Source organism: Mastigoproctus giganteus, chromosome 4 (genome assembly GCF_048544385.1).
Source record: "Mastigoproctus giganteus isolate SK-2022 chromosome 4, ASM4854438v1, whole genome shotgun sequence".
In the NCBI taxonomy this organism is placed as follows: Eukaryota; Metazoa; Arthropoda; class Arachnida; order Uropygi; family Thelyphonidae; genus Mastigoproctus; species Mastigoproctus giganteus.
In genome coordinates, this window is record NC_143578.1 from 134,126,366 (window position 1) to 134,148,244 (window position 21,879).

The window sequence follows — 21,879 nt, forward strand, 5'->3', positions numbered from 1 at the left end:
GGGAAACACAGCGATACTCTACATTTGCCAGACATCGTGCAAACTACTAGCTCGAGGTAGTTCACAGTTTCAATATTTCTTATTAAGTTGTTTGGACCTAACTACTTAATAAATGGAACTGTTAGGTATTTATTTTGGTCTAGGTGCTCCATGAAAAAATTACTCAGATGCTAAGGGCGCCGTGAACTGAAAAAGCTTGAGAACCTCTGACATAAAATACAAAATGAAGAAACAATTTGTTATGGAAATATTTGAACAGAGTCGACTTTCTCTTTTCATCAATCAATTTCCGATAGCCGACAACAATCTTCTCTGGGCACTGGCAAAATAAATATCGCAGAGAACCTCAAACCTTTTGTTTGAGGTTCTCTGCATAACAAAAGATTTCATCTAGTTCTTTTACCGTTATCTCCTTCGCGGTATAATTTTCATCTGGCTCATTTAAAAACTAAAATTTTTAAATGCAAGTCTCCATTGACTTTATTAGCGGGAGACAAACAAGTAACATGTCTTCTTCCGATGGTTAATGGAACACACAGAGGTGGGCAGCAGGCAAACATTTGTGTATTGCCCATCCAACTTCAAATCTTTTTCAACTATCACAAAAAAAAAAAAAAAAAATTTGCTTTAACTGGAAATTTGCATTGTGTAAAGTGGTATAATTTTTTTAAATAGCGGTAACTGAAAAACGCACTAATCGAACTCACATTATGCGAGGCCTGGCTGTATATATTCAATAATATAAACTTCACAGTGCATAGTTTTATTACTGCATTAGCATATAAGTTTAGTATAGTATTTTTAATTATATTGAATTTAAACTGAAATCATGCCTCAGACCAGAGCAGAAAAGAAAAAGGCTTCAAGTAGTGGAGGAGAACTTAGGGGGGTGTCCTCTGAATCACAGCCTTATGAAATGTACTGCTTGTTTGATGTTTGTAGGCATATCAGGAATGGGACATGATATTGCCAATGGGGATGTTTTGTGTGTGTGCTCGATGTAAACTGTGGATGTTAGGCACCCACTCAGGGTTACTATGGGCCTTTATGAGAGCTTGAAGAACAGGTTGGATTTCCTCAAAGGACTTGATCATCAGGCAACACAGCAGCAGAATGTATGGTCTCACAGGATCTAGTCATTGTTGGTATCTCTATTGTCTTTGTCAGGGAAATGGGAAATACATTGTGCAAAAATGATAGGTGGAATAGGATGAGGGTATCTACCAGGGGCAAAAGTTGATGACGTTGTAGAGTAGATATCATTTTTTAAGAGCACAAAGGGAGATATTGTTGCACATGCTGGCACTAATAATATTAAGTGTAGGAAACTGTGGACTTACTTAATGAGTACAGGTCAATGTTTAAAAAAAAGTCGCATTGGGGTTATATTTGAAAGTGTCTGCAATTCTGTCCAGAGAAGATAGAAGGGAGTATATGAGGAGAACCTTGTCAATCAATTTAGCCCTGGAGAGATTGTGCAAGGCTCATGGGGAAGAATTGTTCTCAGTGTGGTCCGAGCTTGTTAACAGGAGAGACTGCTTCTACATGGATGGGATACTTAAATAGGAAGGGTGCAAGAATATTTGCTGATGTTATTGAAGCAGTGTTAAGTGCGTTGGAAAACTGCTAGCTTGGGAGGATACACAGACTAATAAATTAACAATAGCCGCAGCCAGAGGTGAAAGTGATTCTTGCAGTGCTTATATTGGATGAAAAACAGCCTAGAAAGCATGTTGTTGAGGATTTCGAAAACTGCTGGGAGTCATCATGGAACAACTAAATACATGGACTGTGTTAGGATAAATAAGAGTAAGAACAGGTGTATGTATACTTGCATGTACACCATTCTAAGGAGTATAGTAAATAAAATTGATGAATTTGAAGTACTGGTCAAGACATCAAAGGCAGATATTGTTGGGATATCAGAGACGTGGTGTCATACACATAAGGAACGCAGAATATGAATTTGAGGAGTACAATGTGCACAGAAAGGACAGACAGAATAGAAATGGTTATGCTGTTAGGAAACAAAATCTCATGCAGTGCATCAAGTTATGACAAATCTTTGGAAAAGGATGCAAAGAAAAACAGTAAAGACTTTACATATGTAAACTCTTACAGGTATGAATCGGATTGGTCCACTTGATATCGATGGTTACACTGTTGATGTTCCTACTCAGGTAGTTGATAAACTGAATGAGTATTTTGCATCATGAGTATTTTGAATTCATACACGAAGAATTCTTTACAGAAGTGGGGTCCAGAAGTTCAAACTCTTAACAGCGAGCAAAACGATTTTATAATAACTGAGAGGAAAGTGGAGGAACACTTGAAGTTAAACATAAGAAAGGCACTTGGGGTGGATGGGATCCATCCAGTTATATTAAGGGAATTGGCAAAGGGAGTAAGCAAACCTATAGCCATAATTATGAGTGCATCCGTGAATTCAGGGGAGGTCCCCACGGACTGGAGATGTACAAATGTATCTCCAATTCACAAAGGGGGTTCAAACGGTGACATGAGTAATTAGTCCTGTTAGTTTAACTTCTGTTCTCTGGAAAATAATGGAGCCACTGGTTAAAGAAACAATGCCGAATCATCTAAACAAGACTGCAGTTATAGTTCAGACACAGCATGGATTTGTTAAGGAGAAATCTTGTCTGTCCAATTTGACTAGATACTATAATGTAGTCACAAAAGAACTGGATGCAAAAAATAATGTTAATATGATATACTTGGATTTCAGGAAAGCTTTTGATACTGCTGCGCATAAAAGACCATTGTACAAATTGCAGCAGTATGGCATTAAAGGCAAGTTGCTGCTATGGATTAAGGCAACGGTTCCCAATCGGTGGTTCGCAAACCCCTGGGGATTCGAACTAAAAATTCTGTAATGGCATGTACTTAGATTTACATAAGTCTATTGTTGTAAACTACGAAATATAACTAATAATAAATAATAAAGTAAAATAAAATTAAATAAAAAGTAAAGAATTGCCAAAGAAAGAAACCACATCTCCCAAAATTCAATTAGTTTACTATTTTACAGTATATCGTATTAAATAAATATGTTTTCCACACTAATTTTTTTTTTTCATTCTCAAGGATCATTATGTACAGGTACTTTTTTTTTTAGATCCTATAGTACTTAGAACCATGCATGGGTTGAAGAGTTGAAAGAAAAAACTTGTTGACATTAGAAGTGAACTTTGCGAAGGTAAAGAAAGCCCACATGAGAAGCATGCAAAAGTTTGATAAATTTACCGGTAAAAGTACTTTGCCATAATGGCATTTGTATTGTTGCTTGCTCAGTAAACATACAGTGGGTGTTATCAGTCAGGAGCAGAAATTGAATCCCATGGGAGTTTGACACCCTCCCGAAAGAGGTAGTCAAACTCCCAAAAGGTAATCTAACCTTTTTTTCTTCAGAATCACTGTTGGACTAGTGAATAAATTGTTTATTAAGAAAAAAACAAAAGGCAAAGGAAGCCAACACGAGAAGCATGGCAAAAGTTTACCAGTGAAACTATGTTACGAACATTTTTTACGATGCCAGAACTTCCAATATGACTCTGTTCATGATTCAATTAATGATTCTAAAGAAAAAAGGTCAGGTTAACCCCCTCCACTTCGGGAGTGTTTCAAGCTCCCATGGGATTCAACTGCTATTCCAGACCAATAACACCCACCATCTGTTTACCGAGTGAGCAACAATACAAATGCCATTACGGCAAAGTAATTTTACCAGTAAATTTCATCAAACTTTTGCATGCTTCTAGTGTGGGCTTACCTTTGCTGTGAACTTCTGTAGACTGTAATTTTCAGGAAATATGTATAAAGGAAGGTTGTTCCAGAAAACAGAAGTTGACAACATGAATAAATTAGGAATTTATTACAGATTTGCAATATGCTCTGCATCGAGAGGGAGGGAGAGAATCTTTTTATTGCATTACCTTCAGTTGTGACAGTTATATGACTGGATCGTGTTACAATGTTCCTTCATGGCCAAAAAAGCCAGTGGTTAACACTTATAGAGATGACAACAAGCAGATATATTACAGAAATAAATAAACTGCCATTAAGTGATATAGCACATAAAACAAATTAAATGAAATTAATATCACACGACATATGACCTTATTAATAAGACGATACAATGACTTCCATAATGGCATTAGATTACATCAAAATATTAAGATGACATAAAAATGACATTGAATAAAATTACATTGAATAAATACTGGTGTAATGTAACATTTAAATTAAATTAACAAAATGACACTTGAAAGTCCAGATTTTCTTCTTCGCAGCTCGTGGGAGATAACAACATGAACAAAGGCAGTTGATGCGATTACCGCTGGCTCCATTCCCAGTATGCTCATTAATTAATCAGAGCATTAAAGCGGTAAGTGGAGGGCATGTTGGCTTGGATGTGATGAAGAGAACGCTTTTCATTTTGCAGACTGTCCGGACCTTCGTTGACTAGTCCTTACTGGAGGGAACCTGGGGTAAATTTGCATGTCACTAGATTGCTTCGAGGGTGCCCTCTGTCTATGCTGAGTGATTGGAGAGCATGGGATGTGTGAGACCCAGAATCCTCTTCCTACAGTGACAATTAACAGCAAATTTCTCAGCAAGTCAGCATCGATGCCCTGGATTATTCTGAGCATCTGGTAGGGTAGGAAGCGATCTGATAAGTGGAGGTGTGAGCGAAGAGGGCAAATTGTTGGGGTGGCTCAGAGCTGGGTAGGTGGAATCCTCCAGGCACAGAGATCTCATATTGAAGGAGATGTACTACAGCATGTACATTTTCTGATTGATCAATAAAACTTAAAGAAAATGTCTATCACTTGGCAACAGTTTTAGATTTGTATCATCAACCTTATTCAAGCAGCAACTGTTAGTTTTCTAAAGGAGCTTTGTGAACATTGATAAAATACATCTGATAAAATGCCATGCGATGACATTACTTTCATAACTGCTTTCGCAGGGAAGTAACGAAATTCCTTAGCCTCTTAATATTTTAGAGGATTCTGTTTTTTATGTTTTAATAATATTAGTTTTTCAAGTATTAAAAGTATGGATTCACTATTTATTTATTTATTTATTTGGTCACTAAGCATTTAAATTGTTTTTAAAATACGGACGTATTGTATTCTCTCGCTCAAAGATTGGGGTGGTGATTCGATGTATTTTGGGGTTGGGCTTGGGGTCTGCGGGTCCGCAGTTCCGTGGTACATGGGATCACTGATCTTGTCTACAAGGGAGTGGAATACATGTAATCGATTTGTATAGTTATTCAACTACAGAGAGTATCAGCACTGAAGTGTTCTGCAAGACATCATCATAGATGTAATTCTTCCATTTCTAAACTAAAAGTTAATTAATATCTTATTAATTAATTAAAAGCTAATTAATTTGAAACACTTATATAGAATGATAATCAATTAAAAATAGTTTGAGTGAGAAACAGATGCATAGACCTCTGCAAAGCAGATACCTCCCTATAGTGTACACCTTTTCTGACCTAATGGTATCTATTTTAGAGATGTTTCACTGTACTAATTTTGAACAATGTAAAATGTTCAAAAGTGTTCCAGGTCATGATGGTATTTCTTCGCCACTTTTTCTCAAAACCTGTGCTTCTGAGTTTGCTCCTGTTCTGTGTTGCGTTTTTACACTTTCTTATTCCACTGGTTCTTGATTCTGCTTAAAAATTGGCTGATATCTAGACAGTTCCTAAAAAAGGTGACAAATCCTCCTCTTCCAATTATCATCCCACTTCACTTACCTCTGTTCTTTTTGAAGTAATGGAAAAATCCATTAGCCAAAAACAAACTATCTTTAAAACCTTCCAGTGCCAATATGAATTCAGTCAGTGTCAATTTACTAAGCGATGTACTGGCTTGTGTCAATCATCTTTTTACCAATTTTATTAAAAAAGCTTGGTGAAAATCAAGTAGTTGTTTACATTTCCAAGATTTGTAATAATCTCTAGCATAATGTTCTTCTAAACAAGCTCCAATGGTATGGACTGCTGACTTTTTTTTTTGCAATTGGGTATCCAGTTTTCTCTCTGATGACTTGTTGTGGGTGATGGTAAGCAGCTCTATCTTCTAACTTCTCTATCAAAGCTAGTATTACCCAAGGTTCTGTTCTTTCTTCCATTCTTTTCCTATTGTATATTAATTACCTTTTGTCACTGACTGGAAATATTATCCACAGTTTTACTGATGACAGCAAAAGACATTGTGCTTCTTTCCAGTTTGAAAAACCTTTCTATAGATGAGTTCCAACATCTTGAATATCCAACACCAATTTCTTTAAATGCTGATCTCCAGATAATTTTCCAATGCACAAAGAAAACTTAGTTAACTTCAATCCTTTCAAAACTCAGCCCTATCTTATTTCTAACAAAAAAAGTCTGCTGCACCTATGCTCATCTTTGATGACATTCAGATTTCTATCACAAATAATTGAATCCACTTAATTTGAATCCACTCTACCACTGAATATTGTTCCCATATTTGGGCTGATGCCCCCAAAACTGCTCTGAAATTTATGCAACATGCCTTTTCTATAGATACTTCCACAGGCACTATTCTAAATTAGTATCTGTAATTTCTCACACCATTCTCTTTCAAACTAGTCTGAATAAGTGACACACCAAGTCAGTATCCATCCATTCACTGATCAGCCTCAAAATCACAGAACTAACTATTCCTTTTCCTTATTCATCCTACCTATTTCTTTTCTCTTAACCAATCTTTTCTCACATGTATTTCCTAAAAATTACAATCTACAGAAATTCTTCAATGCAAGCATGGAACTAGGTACTATAGGTTCTAATATCCTTCATGTTTGGGATTTTTATATAAAAAAAAATATATATACTGTACATTTACATACATTAACATATAAGAAATCCGATTTTAAAATGTTAAGCATGAAATATAAATATATTAAGATAATAATAATGACTTTTGTTTTCATTTAGATTTTCAGAGTGTGTGTGGGAAAAGTTGTAAAGCCTTCAGTATAGTGAGACAATGCACATGCCAGAATTTAAAGTACAAAGGGATAGGAATTGTTACAAACCTTGAGAAGGTATGCAAATGACCTAAAATTATTTCATTACTATCTTATTATTATAATACAGTAAGTGCCAGTTTAGTGATCACGTTTGCAAATTGAATTTTGATTCTAATAAGTGAAAATCGATGAATATTATCCACAGGCTATAAAAATAAAGATATAAAATGCAGATTTACACTTTATTACCAATTAAATGATATTGAAAATCGGAAGAATATTTCTATCCACAGGGTAGCAAAATAAAAATAAATTTATACTTATGTACACAGCTTAATTAATATACATTTGAAATGAACATAACACTTTGTAATATGGTTATAATTTAAAATAGTCACTTATTTGATGTTACTTTAAATTATCCCTACAAGATCTATTTATAGATTTTTCAATATTGTATAACAGTATATTAATGATCACTTGCACCAGTTTCTTCTAACACTCTCCTCAGAACGGCTATAGCCTCACAAGTTTGCTGTTTTGTAACTGAAATTTGTTTGGGTTAATCTTCATTTTCCTCCTCCTTGGCGAAATTATCAGCAACAGACTAGGCAAATTTTTCATCTGTTACGGCTGTAGTAACTTGTGTGTGTTGGTGGGGCCCAGGTCAGCAAACTTCTGGTTTAATGGGATGTAAATACATACAGTGGAGCCTCATGAATTTGGTATCCCTGGGGAGAGCACATATTTGATGATTTTTAAGAATTCCTATTTTTTTAAAGGTTATGCATATAGCCTAAGTGTTCAAGGGTTATTTTCTTATTTCTGTTAGCTATTACAGTAGCTCTGATCCCTATAATCTCTACAGAATTATATCTGCCAGCATTAAGCTAACGTGTCAACTACTGCTGGATTGGTCCAGTGGGTAACACATCTATCTTAAGAAGAAATAAAGGTTGGTATGGGTGTTGCAACCGTCCAATATTTTTCAACATGAGGTATAAATAGTGTAATATGATTTCGGCAATTGAATTGCCTTAAAAACTAAATACACCACTACATTAAGTACTATACTGTGAATTATTATTGAATGTCTCACAAAATGAATGATTTTGTACAATGTAAATAGACAGTAACAATGACATACAGTGTAAGAAATGTAAAACAGAATGAAATTGTTCTTTGGAAATTATTATTGGAATGAAATGCATAAATTCAGCACCTGAGTTGTGCCGTTTTTTTTTTTTTTAACTCAAGCCAGCCTTTTCCTGTGCCTTTGCACAGGACTATTCTCATAAAATATTCAAAAAGTTCCAGTTTCTAAAATTCTGGACTTTTGAGGTTCTACCGTACAACCTATATATATATAGGTTATATATATATATATATATATAATACACACATGGTGAACACATACACACATGGTGAAGGCTGATGTCGATATAATTAAACCAGCAGAATAGGATACATCAATTTTTGAATCATATTATATTATTGTTTTGGGGATACAGTATATTGCTATAAAGGGGGATCGAAGGATGAAACGAGTAATTACAGACCAGTTAGTTTAACTTCTATTCCGGGTAAAATAATGGAGTCACTGGTTAAAGATGCATTGCAGGATCATCTAGACAAGACTGCAGCAATAATTCAGACACAGCATGGGTTTGTTAAGGGAAAGTCTTGTCTGACAAATCTGATAGGATATTATGATGTGGTTACAAAGGAACTGGATGCAAAAAATAATTTTGATATCATATATTTGGATTTCAGGAAACCTTTTGACACTGTTGCGCATGGAAGACTATTGTACAAATTGGAGCAGAATGGTATTAAGGGTAAGTTGCTACAATGGATAAAAGGATGGTTAAGTGGGAGAAGACAGAGGGTGGTAATCAATGGGTGCTGCTCTTTGTGGACTAATGTTATTAGTGGAGTCCCACAGGGTTCGGTGTTGGGTCCCCTGTTGTTTTGTATATTTATTGATGATATTGATGAAGGTATATCAGGCTTAATGTCGAAGTTTGCAGATGATAGAAAGGTTGGCAGGGTTGTTAATGATAGTAATGGCAGTGTGCTACTGCAACAGGATCTAGATAATTTTGTGAGATGGGCTAAGAAGCGGCAACTGGAGTTTAACCTTGACAAATGCAAAGTACTGCATATGGATAGAAGAAACCCCAGAGAAATGTATCAACTGTGTGTTACTACACTTAAGGTGGTAGAAAATGAAAAAGACCTGGGAGTAATTGTGCAGTCAGATATGAAGTTTTCTGAGCAATGCAGACAGGCTGCCAGGGCAGGTCATGGGGTTTTGTCAATGATATATAGGAATTCTGCTAGCAGGGAGAAGGAGGTGATTATCCCTCTGTATAAGGCAATGGTCAAGCCACGCCTTGAGTACTGCGTACAGGTCTGGAGGCCTCATTTTAGGAAGGATGTAGATTTACTTGAGCGTGTACAGAGAAGAAGAAGGGCAACAAGATTGGTGAGGGAAATGAAGGGATCCTCTTACCAAGAGAGGCTTAAGTTCTGCAAATTGCAGTGGCTGGAGACTAGACACCTGCGCGGTGATCTGATTGAGGTGTATAAGGCCTTGAATGGGTTGAGCACGCTGAATTCTGATGGGACCCTTCCAATCAAATTAATAAAGGACAGATGTAGAATAGATGTGCAGAAATTTGCCTTTAGCCAGTGGGTGGTTAATTGCTGGAACAAACTTCCATCTGTCGTTGTGGATGTTGATAGGTTGAATAAATTTAAGGAGGAACTGGACAGGCATTTGGAGGGAATGGTGTGATTTTTTTTTTTTTTTTTTTTTGGCTGATGCACTTGCTTTCTTGCATCACACGCCACTACTACTACTACTGTCTCTAAGGATGGCTTAATTTTGTCTAAACTGCTTTTTAAGTAGAATTTGGAATTTGTTCGTGTACTATACAACCAAATACAATTTTTTTTTGTCAAATCTATTACTGCATTTATTTTGATTCATCACCATTGCTTACTAAAGCTTTACATAATTTTTACATATACAGTGAAACTTCCCTTTAACGGACAGCCATGGGGAACGAAAATGTGCCCATTAGAGAGAAGTGTCCGCTAACAAGAAGTCTGAGGGAGAAAAAAAAAAAAAAGAAAAATCGTTAAACATTTAATGTAAAATTAAATTAAAATATATACAGATTTTGCACAATATTTTTGTAAATAATATACATACAATTGTGCTATGCATATTATGACTTTATCTTAAGAAAAATACATACAGTAATCACTTATTTTCTTCTGCACCTTCTTCCGGCTAATAATTTCGTTTTCAACATTTGTTTGGAGTGAAGAAACCATCGAAAGTCCTTCAGTATCTTCTTCAGCGGTGAAAAACATTGGTTCGTTGTTAATATGTTTTTCGACAGAATGACCTCCTTCCATTTCTTCATCCTCATGAGGAACTTCTTGAAAAATATTGATGATAATGTTGTTGATATCTAGAGCACCATCTTCTGTAGTGAGGTTCGAGTCTATATCTTTGTAGCCAGGGTCACTTGTAGCTGAAGTGTCGTACATTATCAATAGATGTTGAAGCTCTTGTTCTTCTTGGTGCTCCACATTGCTGTTCACAACTTCAATTTTTGCGTTTGAGAAGCCAGACTTTACAAAACAGTTCACGACAGTTTGTTTTCTAATTGCGTTTACTGAAGAGGAAATCCATTTAATCACATCTAGGATGCTGATTTTCTTTGCAAGGTCACTCGCGCATGTTACATCGTTCATGTTTGCAATGAGATGTCTTAAAACACGTTTTCTGTAGTGAAGTTTAAAATTTTTTATTATCCCTTGATCCAAGGGCTGACACTCTGCAGATGTGTTCGGTGGAAGAAAAACGATTTGAATGTTGGACAATTCAATGTGCGGGTGAGATGCAGCATTATCCATGAAAAGAATAATTTTTCGGTTTTGACGAATCATGTTTTGGTTAAAGTGACTTATCCATTCGCTCATGATATCTCGTGTCATCCACGCTTTTTTATTAGACTTCCAGTCAACATTCGAAAGATTCAACTTTATGCCCTTGAAACAACGAGGATTTTGTGGTTTTCCTATAACAAGAGGTTGTTCAAAGTCTCCCAGCATATTTGTACACAATAGTACAGTCAAGCGTTCCTTAGAAATTTTTCCGCCCTGGCACTTTTCATTTTTTAGACTCACTGTTTTTTCAGGAAGAGCTTTAAAAAACAACCCTGTTTCGCCACAGTTGTAAATATCCTTAGCTTCAAAATCACAACATAAATCTTCCAATTTGACGGTCCACTCTGTTACAACCGCAGTATCAACAGATCCACCTTCAACCACTTACAGTTTTCCAAGAAATTTTATGCCGAGTTTTGAACTTGTCTAGCCATCCCACAGAAGCTTTGAACTCATTTACTCCCATAGATTTCGCAACCTCCAAAGCCTTTTCCCTAATAATAGGCTCATTAATGGGAATTTTTTTTTAGCACGTTCGCGACAAAACCGCTCATACATAACATTGTCAATTTGAAGTCCAACAGTTTTCGGGAATGATTTTTGAACCTGATCATTTCCATGTTGCCGAAATTATTTGAGCAGTTCATTTTTTTTTCTTTAGGATGTTGCTTACCTGCGTCTTCCCGATTTTGAATTTTGCAGTGAGATTGCGAACACTATTTTTTTGCTGATCATATGCATTAATGAGTTCGACTTTATCTTTTAAAGTTAAATGTTTACGAGAAGACATTGTGCACTTCACACGACACTGAACAAAACTGAAAAGACGAAAGGCCGACCATATCCCCCCCCCCCGCACACACCGAATTCATCAGAAGTTTTACATGTGCCTTAAAATTCTTGAAAAAGGGTTTAGAACTGCGACGTAAACCTTGATAAAATTCAGAGAATCGGAAATAGAAAATAAACACACGATTGAGGCAATACGTGGAAGAAATGTTCCTAGAAAAAGGGGCGTGAGCTCTCCCGCAGTCCGTTATGGGGAGATCAAATTAAGTGCTAATCTAAATGAAACAGTGCAGATTGCCTGTCCGTGTCCGTTACAGAGAAAGTCCGCTAGACAGAAACTGCAAACACATTAAAACCAATAGAGGTGAATTGGGGAATTTGAAAATGTCCGTTGTAGAGAGAGAGAGATGTCCATTAACGAGAGGTGTCCGTTAGAAGTTTCACTGTATTTATAATTACAGTAAACCCTCATTAAACCAGACTAATAGGGGCTGAGAGGTGTCCGTTTTAATGAAAGTCTGGATTATATGAAATATGCTTATTTAAACAACATAATGTACGTGGATAACAGTAAAAATATGTTTATTTTACATTAAAAATATGATTTTTAATGTACACAGTCAAAAATATGTAGTAAATATATGTATATACTGTATTTACATTAAAAATACATAATGTCCCTAATCACTTAGAACAAGATTGCACTGGTTCAACTTCACTTACATCACTTGTCACATTCACTGGTTTGAAAAAAATTACTTATCTTTTTTTGTGATTGTTTGCAGTTTATCTTTACTACCAATTCACGTAGGTGTCTTAAGTGTTCACAATAGGCAGATCCGTTTTCATTTGTTGATTGTTCAACGTACTGAATTACGAAATTCAAGTGGTCTTTCACTTCGCTTACCTTAATTTTTGGCTGAGAGTTGTTGCTGACTTCATCTTCTTCCTCCTCTGAACTTTCTGCTGCCCCCATTAACACTATCTGCGATCTTTCTCCACGTTAAACTCGAGAACAAAATTACAAATTTCACTTTTTTTGTTTTTAATGTCCGACATGGTTTGTTTTGCGATGCTGTACTCAAGACAGATGCTGGACACTGAAACTCCTTTATCAAGTTTTTCTATCATCAATGGTTTATCGTGAAGAGAAAGCGTTTTATGCTTACGCTTCTGTCCTACACTAGGTTGCTTACTTAAAGACATTGTTTAACTGCATAGCATAAACGACAAAAGATAGATGCATGTAACTGCAGAGCAAATGACAAACAATTGTCTGAACTGCAGCCGGGTACCAGGTTGTTTGTGCAGCATGAGTCATCATGGCCCAAGGACCTCTGACACAATACATATGACCCTTGAGCCCGATCGTCATTTGATTTTTACACTTTTAAATTTTTTTAGAGCTGTCCGGATTAAGCGATGTATGGGTCCAGATTAATGAGGGTTTACTGCATATACATATAATATCCCTTTCATCAATCATCCAAATTAATTGGACCTATTACCAAAATCCAGGAGGTTTATCAGAACTCTTTATGTGTGTATTCCAACAGAACATGAGCCATCTCTCTCTCTCTCTCTCTCACTTTTGCTTGTCCAAATATAATTAACATTTTCTGATCATTTGGTTGTCCCAGAGTATAAACAGAAAATTTATTTATTTATTTTATTTTCTTCATTTTTTGCTTACAAAGTATCAAAGCCACTGTTTCAGTTCAGTTGCATAGAAAACATTAAATATTTAGCAAAATAGAAAAATTAATTATTTAAATAACATACGATTTCTATGCAGAAAATGCACTGAACTGACTGGTCAATGAAATACTTTTTGCTTTCAAAAACCATGGTCACGCTGTATCTTCTTGAAAAGATAATATGTGCAATGTTTATGATTTATATTCAATCTTAATTTAATATAATTTTAATTCAATTTATTTTAGTCCTATTAACGTATATTTGGGTCTATCGTGTGCATATGCATACAGGCAGTTCCCGGGTTTACGTTTTTTTTTTTTTTTTTCAAGTATCAACAAAATTGAAAATATGAACATTAATTGCAAAAAATGAATGTTAAACATTCATAAATACCGAATTTCAAACCACGCGCGTAGCTATACAATAGTGTAACCTGCTTTACGATATTAATCTGTTCCAGAGACACTATCATATCGTGAAAATATCGTAATGTGAACCCAATAACACATTGTTTTTTGGTAATTTGTTCCACGACCCCGGGAAGTTGAAGTTTTCGCTAGATAGCTCTCTTTTTGGTCATTTTTATAGTGTAAATTGTATTAGTTACCAATTCAAATCATTAAAATCCACTACACTTTCATCGTTATCATATGTTCTTGTTATAAGATATGTTATTATAGTGAAATGTGTTTCCCCTTTACTGAAATCTTCAATAGTATAAAAAACATAAATTTTCAGAATCTTCTCTTCATTCATTTTTTTTTTTTTAAATTTCGTAAACTTGTTACTACATGCAAATAGTGTTAGTTGCAATTTGTGCGTTCCCTTAAAAAATGCTTATGCATGCTATTTATAAAGAAAAGAAAAGATTACCTTGGAAACAAATGCCTCGAAGCATTTATGAAGATTCCTTGTGCAACAAACCAACGAGTGCCGAGCCAATAATGAGTGATCAACGATTGTGCATTTAGTCAATGATGACGAAGAATAAACATTCTTTAAATTTGTAAGTCATAAATAATTTATTTATTATTATAATTTGCTTGATTTTACAGGCTACGTTTTAATTTCTTTGGATAAATCAATCATTGTTTAAACAAACTAATTAGCTAACTAATTTCATTGTTGATAATGTAACCCCTATTTTTAACATTAGGTCTATGGGAAATAAATTCCCGCCTTACGAGTTTGCTTTATGAGCGTGTGCCAAGAACGAATTAACTCGTAAAGTTAGGAACTACCTGCATATGTAATTATCATAGTCCTTCATGTAACTAAATAAAAGCCTTATTAATGCTATCCCCCCCCTCCAGCTTTTCAGGCTACTGAATGTCACAATAGAAGCAATACAAGAATCAATCCCACCTCTCTCTCTTATGGCTGTCACTAAACTATTAGTCTGTAAACCATGACCTCCCATGGTTGCCTTATGCATTTGGGAACATCCCTAAAAATTGCTCAAGAATCTTTGTCTTGTAAATTGTTCCTTGAAATTATGCAGTTATTTATGTAGTTACATACACTGAGGGATCACTGAATTATGACCACCCCTATGAAAACTGAATGCGACCCGTTGACCACGTGAGGTACGAGAGTGCGGAGTTAGTCAACCTACACAGCATAGATAAAGTGTCAGTGGTTCAGAAGGTAGTAAAATTCAGAGCGTGATGGGTAAAAGGAAGGATTTATTGGACTTTGATAAAGGACAGATTGTAGGTGATTGACGAGCTGGTGCCTTGATTTCCTAAACGGATGAACTGGTGGGATGTTTGAGAGCTGCTGTTGTTAAAGTGTACCAGGACTGCCGTCAAAATGGTCAAACAATGACTCGATGGCAAAACTGCAAATGTCAGTGAAAGGTTGATGTTAGAGGTGAGCGGCGTGTCCGATGACTAAAACAGGCACAGCACTATTGAAGAGGTGACTACCCAATACAATGTATTGTTCAAGATATGTTGTATTGGGTAGTTGGCCCGGAACAATATCTGGCATGACCATGCTTCACATGCTCGCACGTGTGACCATAGGAGTCATCTGCTATACCAGCAGATGACTCCTATGGCATCCTCTCCTAAACAAGGTTCATCGGCATAAAAGACTCGCCTGGTGCAAAGCACATGCAAGTTGGACGTTAGAAGAGTGGAAGAAGATGTGCTGATCGGAAGAGTCACGTTATTTACTAAACACCGTTGATGGTCGTGTATGGATTTGGCATCAACAACATGAGACTCCTCATCCATCATGTATGGTATCAAAAGTGCAGGCCGGTGGAGGCGGTTGTATGTTGTTATTGTTATTTGGTTTTTTAGGAGCATTAGCAACTAAGGCCATATTGCTCTGGGGATATGCGGTGGTCATTCCCTGACCTTTCTGCATCCTCCGTATTTGGTGGTGACGGGCTCAAACCCCGGTCTAATCAAGAAGAGTGTGCTATGCACTGCTGCTCCTGCCCACCTGGCTAGAGGCACCAGGTGGTTGTATGGCGTGGGGCATGTTTCACTGGCAGGAACTTGGACCCCTGGTGCATGTGGAACAACGTATCACTCGTCTCTACTATCTGACTGTGTACACTCGGCTATATGTTACACTTTTTCCCGAATGGTGATGGTGTCTTCCAAGATGACAATCCGCCGAGAGATCAGGCACTTGATGTGCAGGAATGGTTTGAGGAACACAGTTCTGACTTCCAGCATATCGACTGGCCTCCGAACTCCACCGATATCAATCCCATAGAGCAGTTGTGGGACAACATGGAAAGGCATATCAGGTGTCTAGATACACCAATCACCTCCATACCTGCATTGCTAGCCACACAGCTCAGTTGGTCATACCTCCCAAATGCTTCTGACATCTTGTTGAATCAATGCCACGTCGGATAGCTTCTGTACTGAGGGCAAAAGGAGGACCTACGAAGTATTAGGTAGGTGGTCATAATTCAGTGATCACTCGGTGTATATAACATGCTTTTTTTTATTTCATTTTATTAATTATTATTTTTCTTGTTGAATCAATGCCATGTCGGATAGCTTCTGTACTGAGGGCAAAAGGAGGACCTACGAAGTATTAGGTAGGTGGTCATAATTCAGTGATCACTCAGTGTATATAACACGCTTTTTTTAAATTTAATTTTATTGGCAAAGATAGCGAATATTATTTTTAATTTATTTGGTCATGTAATGTTGTTAGTCTACGTTTCAACCTTTGTGAGATTTCACATAATTCGGAAACGGGTGCCATCAAGGGGGTGCCGCTAAATTTCTTTCAATTGGCTTAATTTTCTAAATTTTTTTAGGAACATTGCTTCAAAACTACCCTCTTCTTTATCCCCCCATATATATTTTTCTGTCATTGTTATGTTATTTTATTTGGTTAAGTTCTTTTTCACTCTACTGCTTGCCATGCTACTGGCAAATATCCTATTTTAATTTAACTTGCAGTTTTATATATATATATATATATATATATATATATGTGTGTGTGTGTGTGGTGTTTTATTTACCTACTTTTTTTATGTTGTATAAGTTTATTTGCAGTTTAAATTCTCTTCTCAATTAAAAGATAATAAGGAGGTGGGGAATCAAAACTGTGCGATCTACTTAAGCTCCTTAAATGAAACTCCTTACAGATGTCTCGCCTGCAAAAAATTAACTCACTACAAGACAATCATTTACAGTAGCAGTTTCAGAAACTCTGGAGAGGTTCATAATATGTAAAGAATTGCAACAAAAAAAAAAAAAAAAAAAAAAAATTTAATTAAATTATTTAGGGTGAAGTGTAGGTGGGAATCTGACTTTTCATTATGTTTAGAAACTACTGTCTACAGTAATCTGTAAATAGGAAGGGAGAGAAAAACAGATATTTTCACATTATATTAACAAACAGAGACATGATTTTTATTTATTTTTTGTTTTTGTTTAACAAAAACAAAACAGTCCATCCATGACAACATGTAAATAAATAATACTTTACTTAATGCTTTAAATAACTTTCCCGTTGTCTGTCTCATTCACTTAAACTGGTGGAAAATTTGAAGGATATGAATGAGCTCTGTGTTCATATTATTATTTGCATTTAATTTCTTTTATTTTAATAAAGATATAGACTTCATAATATATGTACTATGTGTAATTATAAACCTAGAAACTAAGAGGAAATTGGAAACTTTCATTTGGATTTTAGGAATAAATGGTAAAAATAATCAAATACAAATAATTTATTGTTTTAAATATTCAACCAAAAAATAAATAAATAACCTACCTTGCCATCCAACGAACTCCCCATCACCTAGAAGCAGAAAGGATTAGTTGATGTTAGTAACAAGGGCATATTAGTAATGTAAAAAAACAGGATTAGTACTGTTAATTAGGTGAACAGTAAAATGGGAAAAAAATAATACAAATACAGTTATAAAAAGCTTATTTACAGAAACCATATAATTTTAATATTTTTAAGACCTTCACCTTCAAAAGAGAAGAAAAAAAAATTTCTTTCTATCCTTTCCACGAAAAATTTTATTTCAAACTTGAAATTAATATAACAAAACCATAACATATTTTGATAAAATAATATATTAAACCTGACACATTTTCTTTGCCATTATATTAAATGAAATGTGTTCGGGTACATTATGATAAGAATCAAAGACCTGGCTGTTTCTTGTAAAATCAAACAGTCAACAAAAGAAAAATATTAAAACAAACAATACGGAATGATCTATCACAAAAGCACATAAAAATGCTGTCATTCCAGCTGAGAGAGTATAGACACTATGCAAGACAGAGCTGAATAAGACCAAAGGTTGACAAGTAATTCAAAAAAGTTTACTTAGAGAGTAAAGTTTGGAACCTTTATTGATCAGTTCAACATGCGGGTGGTTATTACCTAGTGAGCTACCTGTTTTAAGCTGAAATTATTCTGCAAGTAATACAATCAGAAAATTTTCAATGGAACTCTTGAGTAATATGATCACATGTTCCAGTTTTCTTGGATTTTTACTGGATTTTAATCATCTCTGTTTGTAAGAATTCACTTTCATTCTCAAATTTGATCTACCAAATATGACTTTATAAAAGGTATTGGCATTTGTAATGCTGGAAAAACCACTTACATGCGTAAATTCACAGAATATTGATTCTAAGAAAATAAGAATGATACCGGGCACTAGCATGTATTTCCCTTTCTTTTCTATCTATAAGCAACGTTAGTGATGCAGATTTTGAGAGCACCTGCTGTGCCATCCTGTGGGCTAAAATTCTGTCCTTAGTCTGTGTGGACAAAGAACAGAAAAGCAGCTTTGCAATCTCCACTGATTGTGCTTATGGATGTAATGTTATTTCTTCTTGTAATTTGAAAATTTTGCTCTTTAGACATAATTTATAACAAGTTACTGACATAATCAAAAGCTTGCTGTTTAAGTTTATAGCGAGATATCAATTAAATACTAAATATTTTTGAAATACTGAATGCAATTTTTCTTAAAGAAGAACAGTAGCTAAAATTTTTGAACCATCAATAAATGAAGTGTATTTCTATGTTATGCACAGTATACTTAGCATATTCAATAAGCAACTAATAAAATTTGCATAATTAATAGAGGTCAGATATTTCATACATCAGTTGATTGAAATGTATTGAATAAAAATTTATTCTCTGAAGTGCTTTCAAAATTTTAACTGATCCCAATTTTAACTGATCCAGTGTGAAGAATGATACCATATCATTTAAAGATGAAATATTTAATGTGTACAAAATGACTTTGGAAAGAAAAAAAAAAGGGGGGAGAGGGGCTAAACCTTTGAAAAATTCAAATGGTATGGATGCTCAAAAAAAAAAAAAAAACAAATAAACACACCAGTTTGGGAGGAAGTACCAAATACATTTAAGATTTGCAATGGTATTGAATTTCAAATCGATGAAAACTTATTTAGTCAGTTTTCTTTACTTAAAAATTCCATTTTAGAAGAACTGAAAGGGAAAAATAGTGGCTTAAGAGATCTTGTTACAGGCAGCAGTCATTCCCCCACCCCAAAGTTTCGATTTCAAGGAAAAACCTCAGAAGTAGAAAAATTATCTGATTTTTTGTTTGCCATTCAGGCACATAACAGAAATGTTTAAGGAATATTTTCAGAAATTCATGAATCAATACCAAACTTATTACAATGCGACACTCCTCAGCTCTGTCACACAGGTATCGAGTGCCTCAAATTATATTTGAGAAATAACTGTAACTCATATAAAACATTTTGTAGTTTATAATCTGCTATCAATCACACTAGAACTCTTTACATTTGCTTGGAAAATTAATTTGTCTGCAATTCTGCCCAGATACGATAGGATGGAGTACATGATTAGAGCCAATCAATTTGATCCTGTAGAAATTGTGCAAGGCTAATGGGGTAGAATTTTTCTCATTGTGGTCTGTGCTTATTAACAGAAGAGACTGCTTCTACAGGGATAGGATACACTTAAATAGTAAAGGTGCAAGAATATTTGCTGATGCTATCGAGGCAGTATTAGGTGGGACGGAAAACTGCTAGCTTGGGGTGATATATAGACTGATAGGTTAACAGTAGCCACTGGCAGAGGTGAAAGTAATCCTTGCACTGCTCTACTGGAAAACAAGTTGCTGGGGATTTCAGGGACTGCTGGAGTCATCACGGAACAAGTAAATACATGGGCTGTGTTACGGTAACTAAGAATACAAACAGATGCATGTATATTTGCATGTACACCAATGCTAGGAGTTTAGTAAATAAATTTGACGAATTTGAGGTGCTGGTCAAAACATCAAAGGCAGATACACTGGTGTTCAAAGAAAGTGCATCATTGTATGAATTTCACATTTCTAAGCCTTTTTTGTGATGTTATGTTACATTAATGACTAGCATCACAAATAGAAATATAAAAAAAGATATTTATTAACAGTTAAGGCAAAGCTAAGTAATATTTGACAGGTGCTCTCAAAAGATTGCAATGGATGGTATTCTTCACATGGTGAAGGTGCTAGTCGTTACTGTATGGTATTACTGGATGGTATTCTTCACCACGTATACATATTTAGTTGAACCGCCTCTGGCCCTGATGACAGCAACACACCATCGAGGCAATGGCAAGGTCAATTTTTGCAGATAATCAACTGATAGTTTGTCATTCCAAACACGAACTACGGCTTCCTGAAGTTCACAAAGGGTGTTTGGTTTCTTTCTGGCAACTGCACATTCCACAGGATGCCATCAGTTCTCTATAGGATTCAGGTCAGGGCCGATTCCTAGCCAGTTAAGAGTTGTAATGGACCATTCTTCCAACCATTTTTTCACCTGTAACAAATGTAAACACATTACTGTCGGACCTCTAATGCAGAAATAAAGCTAAGGTAACTACAGAAGCGCCTACTTACACTTTTCACCCGATGAGAAGGACCAAAGTCATCCTGAAAGACGCAGTTACTTGGCAGGTTGAAATGGTCTCTAATGGCTGGCAGCGATTTACCTTCCAATATAGCCAGGTATCCATTGGCATTTATAGAACCTTTTATAAACTGCAGATGAGCTACTCAGCGATACGAAATGCACTCCCATATCATTTGGCTGGTAGGGAATTTCACTGGAGACACCATACAGTCTGGATGGTATTCTTCACCACATCCACAGTGAATCATTTGTCTCCCATCAGAGCTATGCAGGTTGAATTTCTTCTCATCCTAGAAAATAACTGTACTTCCACTGCCCAGGGGTCCATTTGACATGCTCCTTACACCAAATTAATCAGGCCTTTTTCATTTTTTGTGTGAGGAGGGGCTTCTTCTTAGGATGATAGGCTACAAGTCCATTTTTGAAGAGGCATCTTCTGACTGTTACTGCACTTGCTACCACTCCTGTATGTTCTTTCCTTTTCAGCTCAGACGAAGAAGAGTTACGGTTTTTAAGGCACAAGCGCTTAAAAACGTGGTCCTGTTTTAGTGTAGACTCGTTTGCATTTGGTTTCTTTTTTCCTATCAGTAGAACCAGTATTCTTGAATTTGGAAAGAAATCTACTCCCTGTTGACTGATTACAAGACACTCTATAAGATGGGAAGAACATTCTTCCTCATGTAAAGCAACAATAGCACTCTTTCATCGTGGCATCAACTGCAAGTAACTTGCCATTCTGACACAAACAAGGAATGACTGCAACTCTTGCAGTCATTCAGCTATATAAGCATGCTTATATAGCTGAGAGTAATAGCTGCGCCGACCGGGCTAGCCAGGTAGGTAAAGTGCCTGCCTGGCAACCCAAAGGTCGTGGGTTCGATTCCCGCCTCGGGCTTGGATCATAGTAAAAATGCAAAAACTTTGGGAGGTGCAATATGGCCATAGAAGCTGATGCGCCAACAACTAACACAAAAAAAAAAAAAAA

At 35.8% G+C, this 21,879-nt stretch overlaps 1 protein-coding gene across 4 annotated transcripts in view; it reads right to left on the reverse strand.

Annotated features, from left to right (window-relative positions):
• Positions 1 to 21,879, reverse strand: part of LOC150087077 (single-stranded DNA-binding protein 3-like) — a 538,273-nt gene that overhangs the window by 307,612 nt on the left and 208,782 nt on the right. For 3 of the 4 annotated variants that reach the window (XM_090371798.1, XM_090371799.1, XM_090371797.1), the window contains exon 10: positions 17,743 to 17,769. The exons of the other annotated variant lie outside the window; for it this stretch is intronic. In XM_090371798.1, the coding sequence (XP_090227924.1) occupies positions 17,743 to 17,769 (27 nt within the window). The remainder of the gene's footprint in view (positions 1 to 17,742; positions 17,770 to 21,879) is intronic. 4 annotated transcript variants of the gene reach the window in all.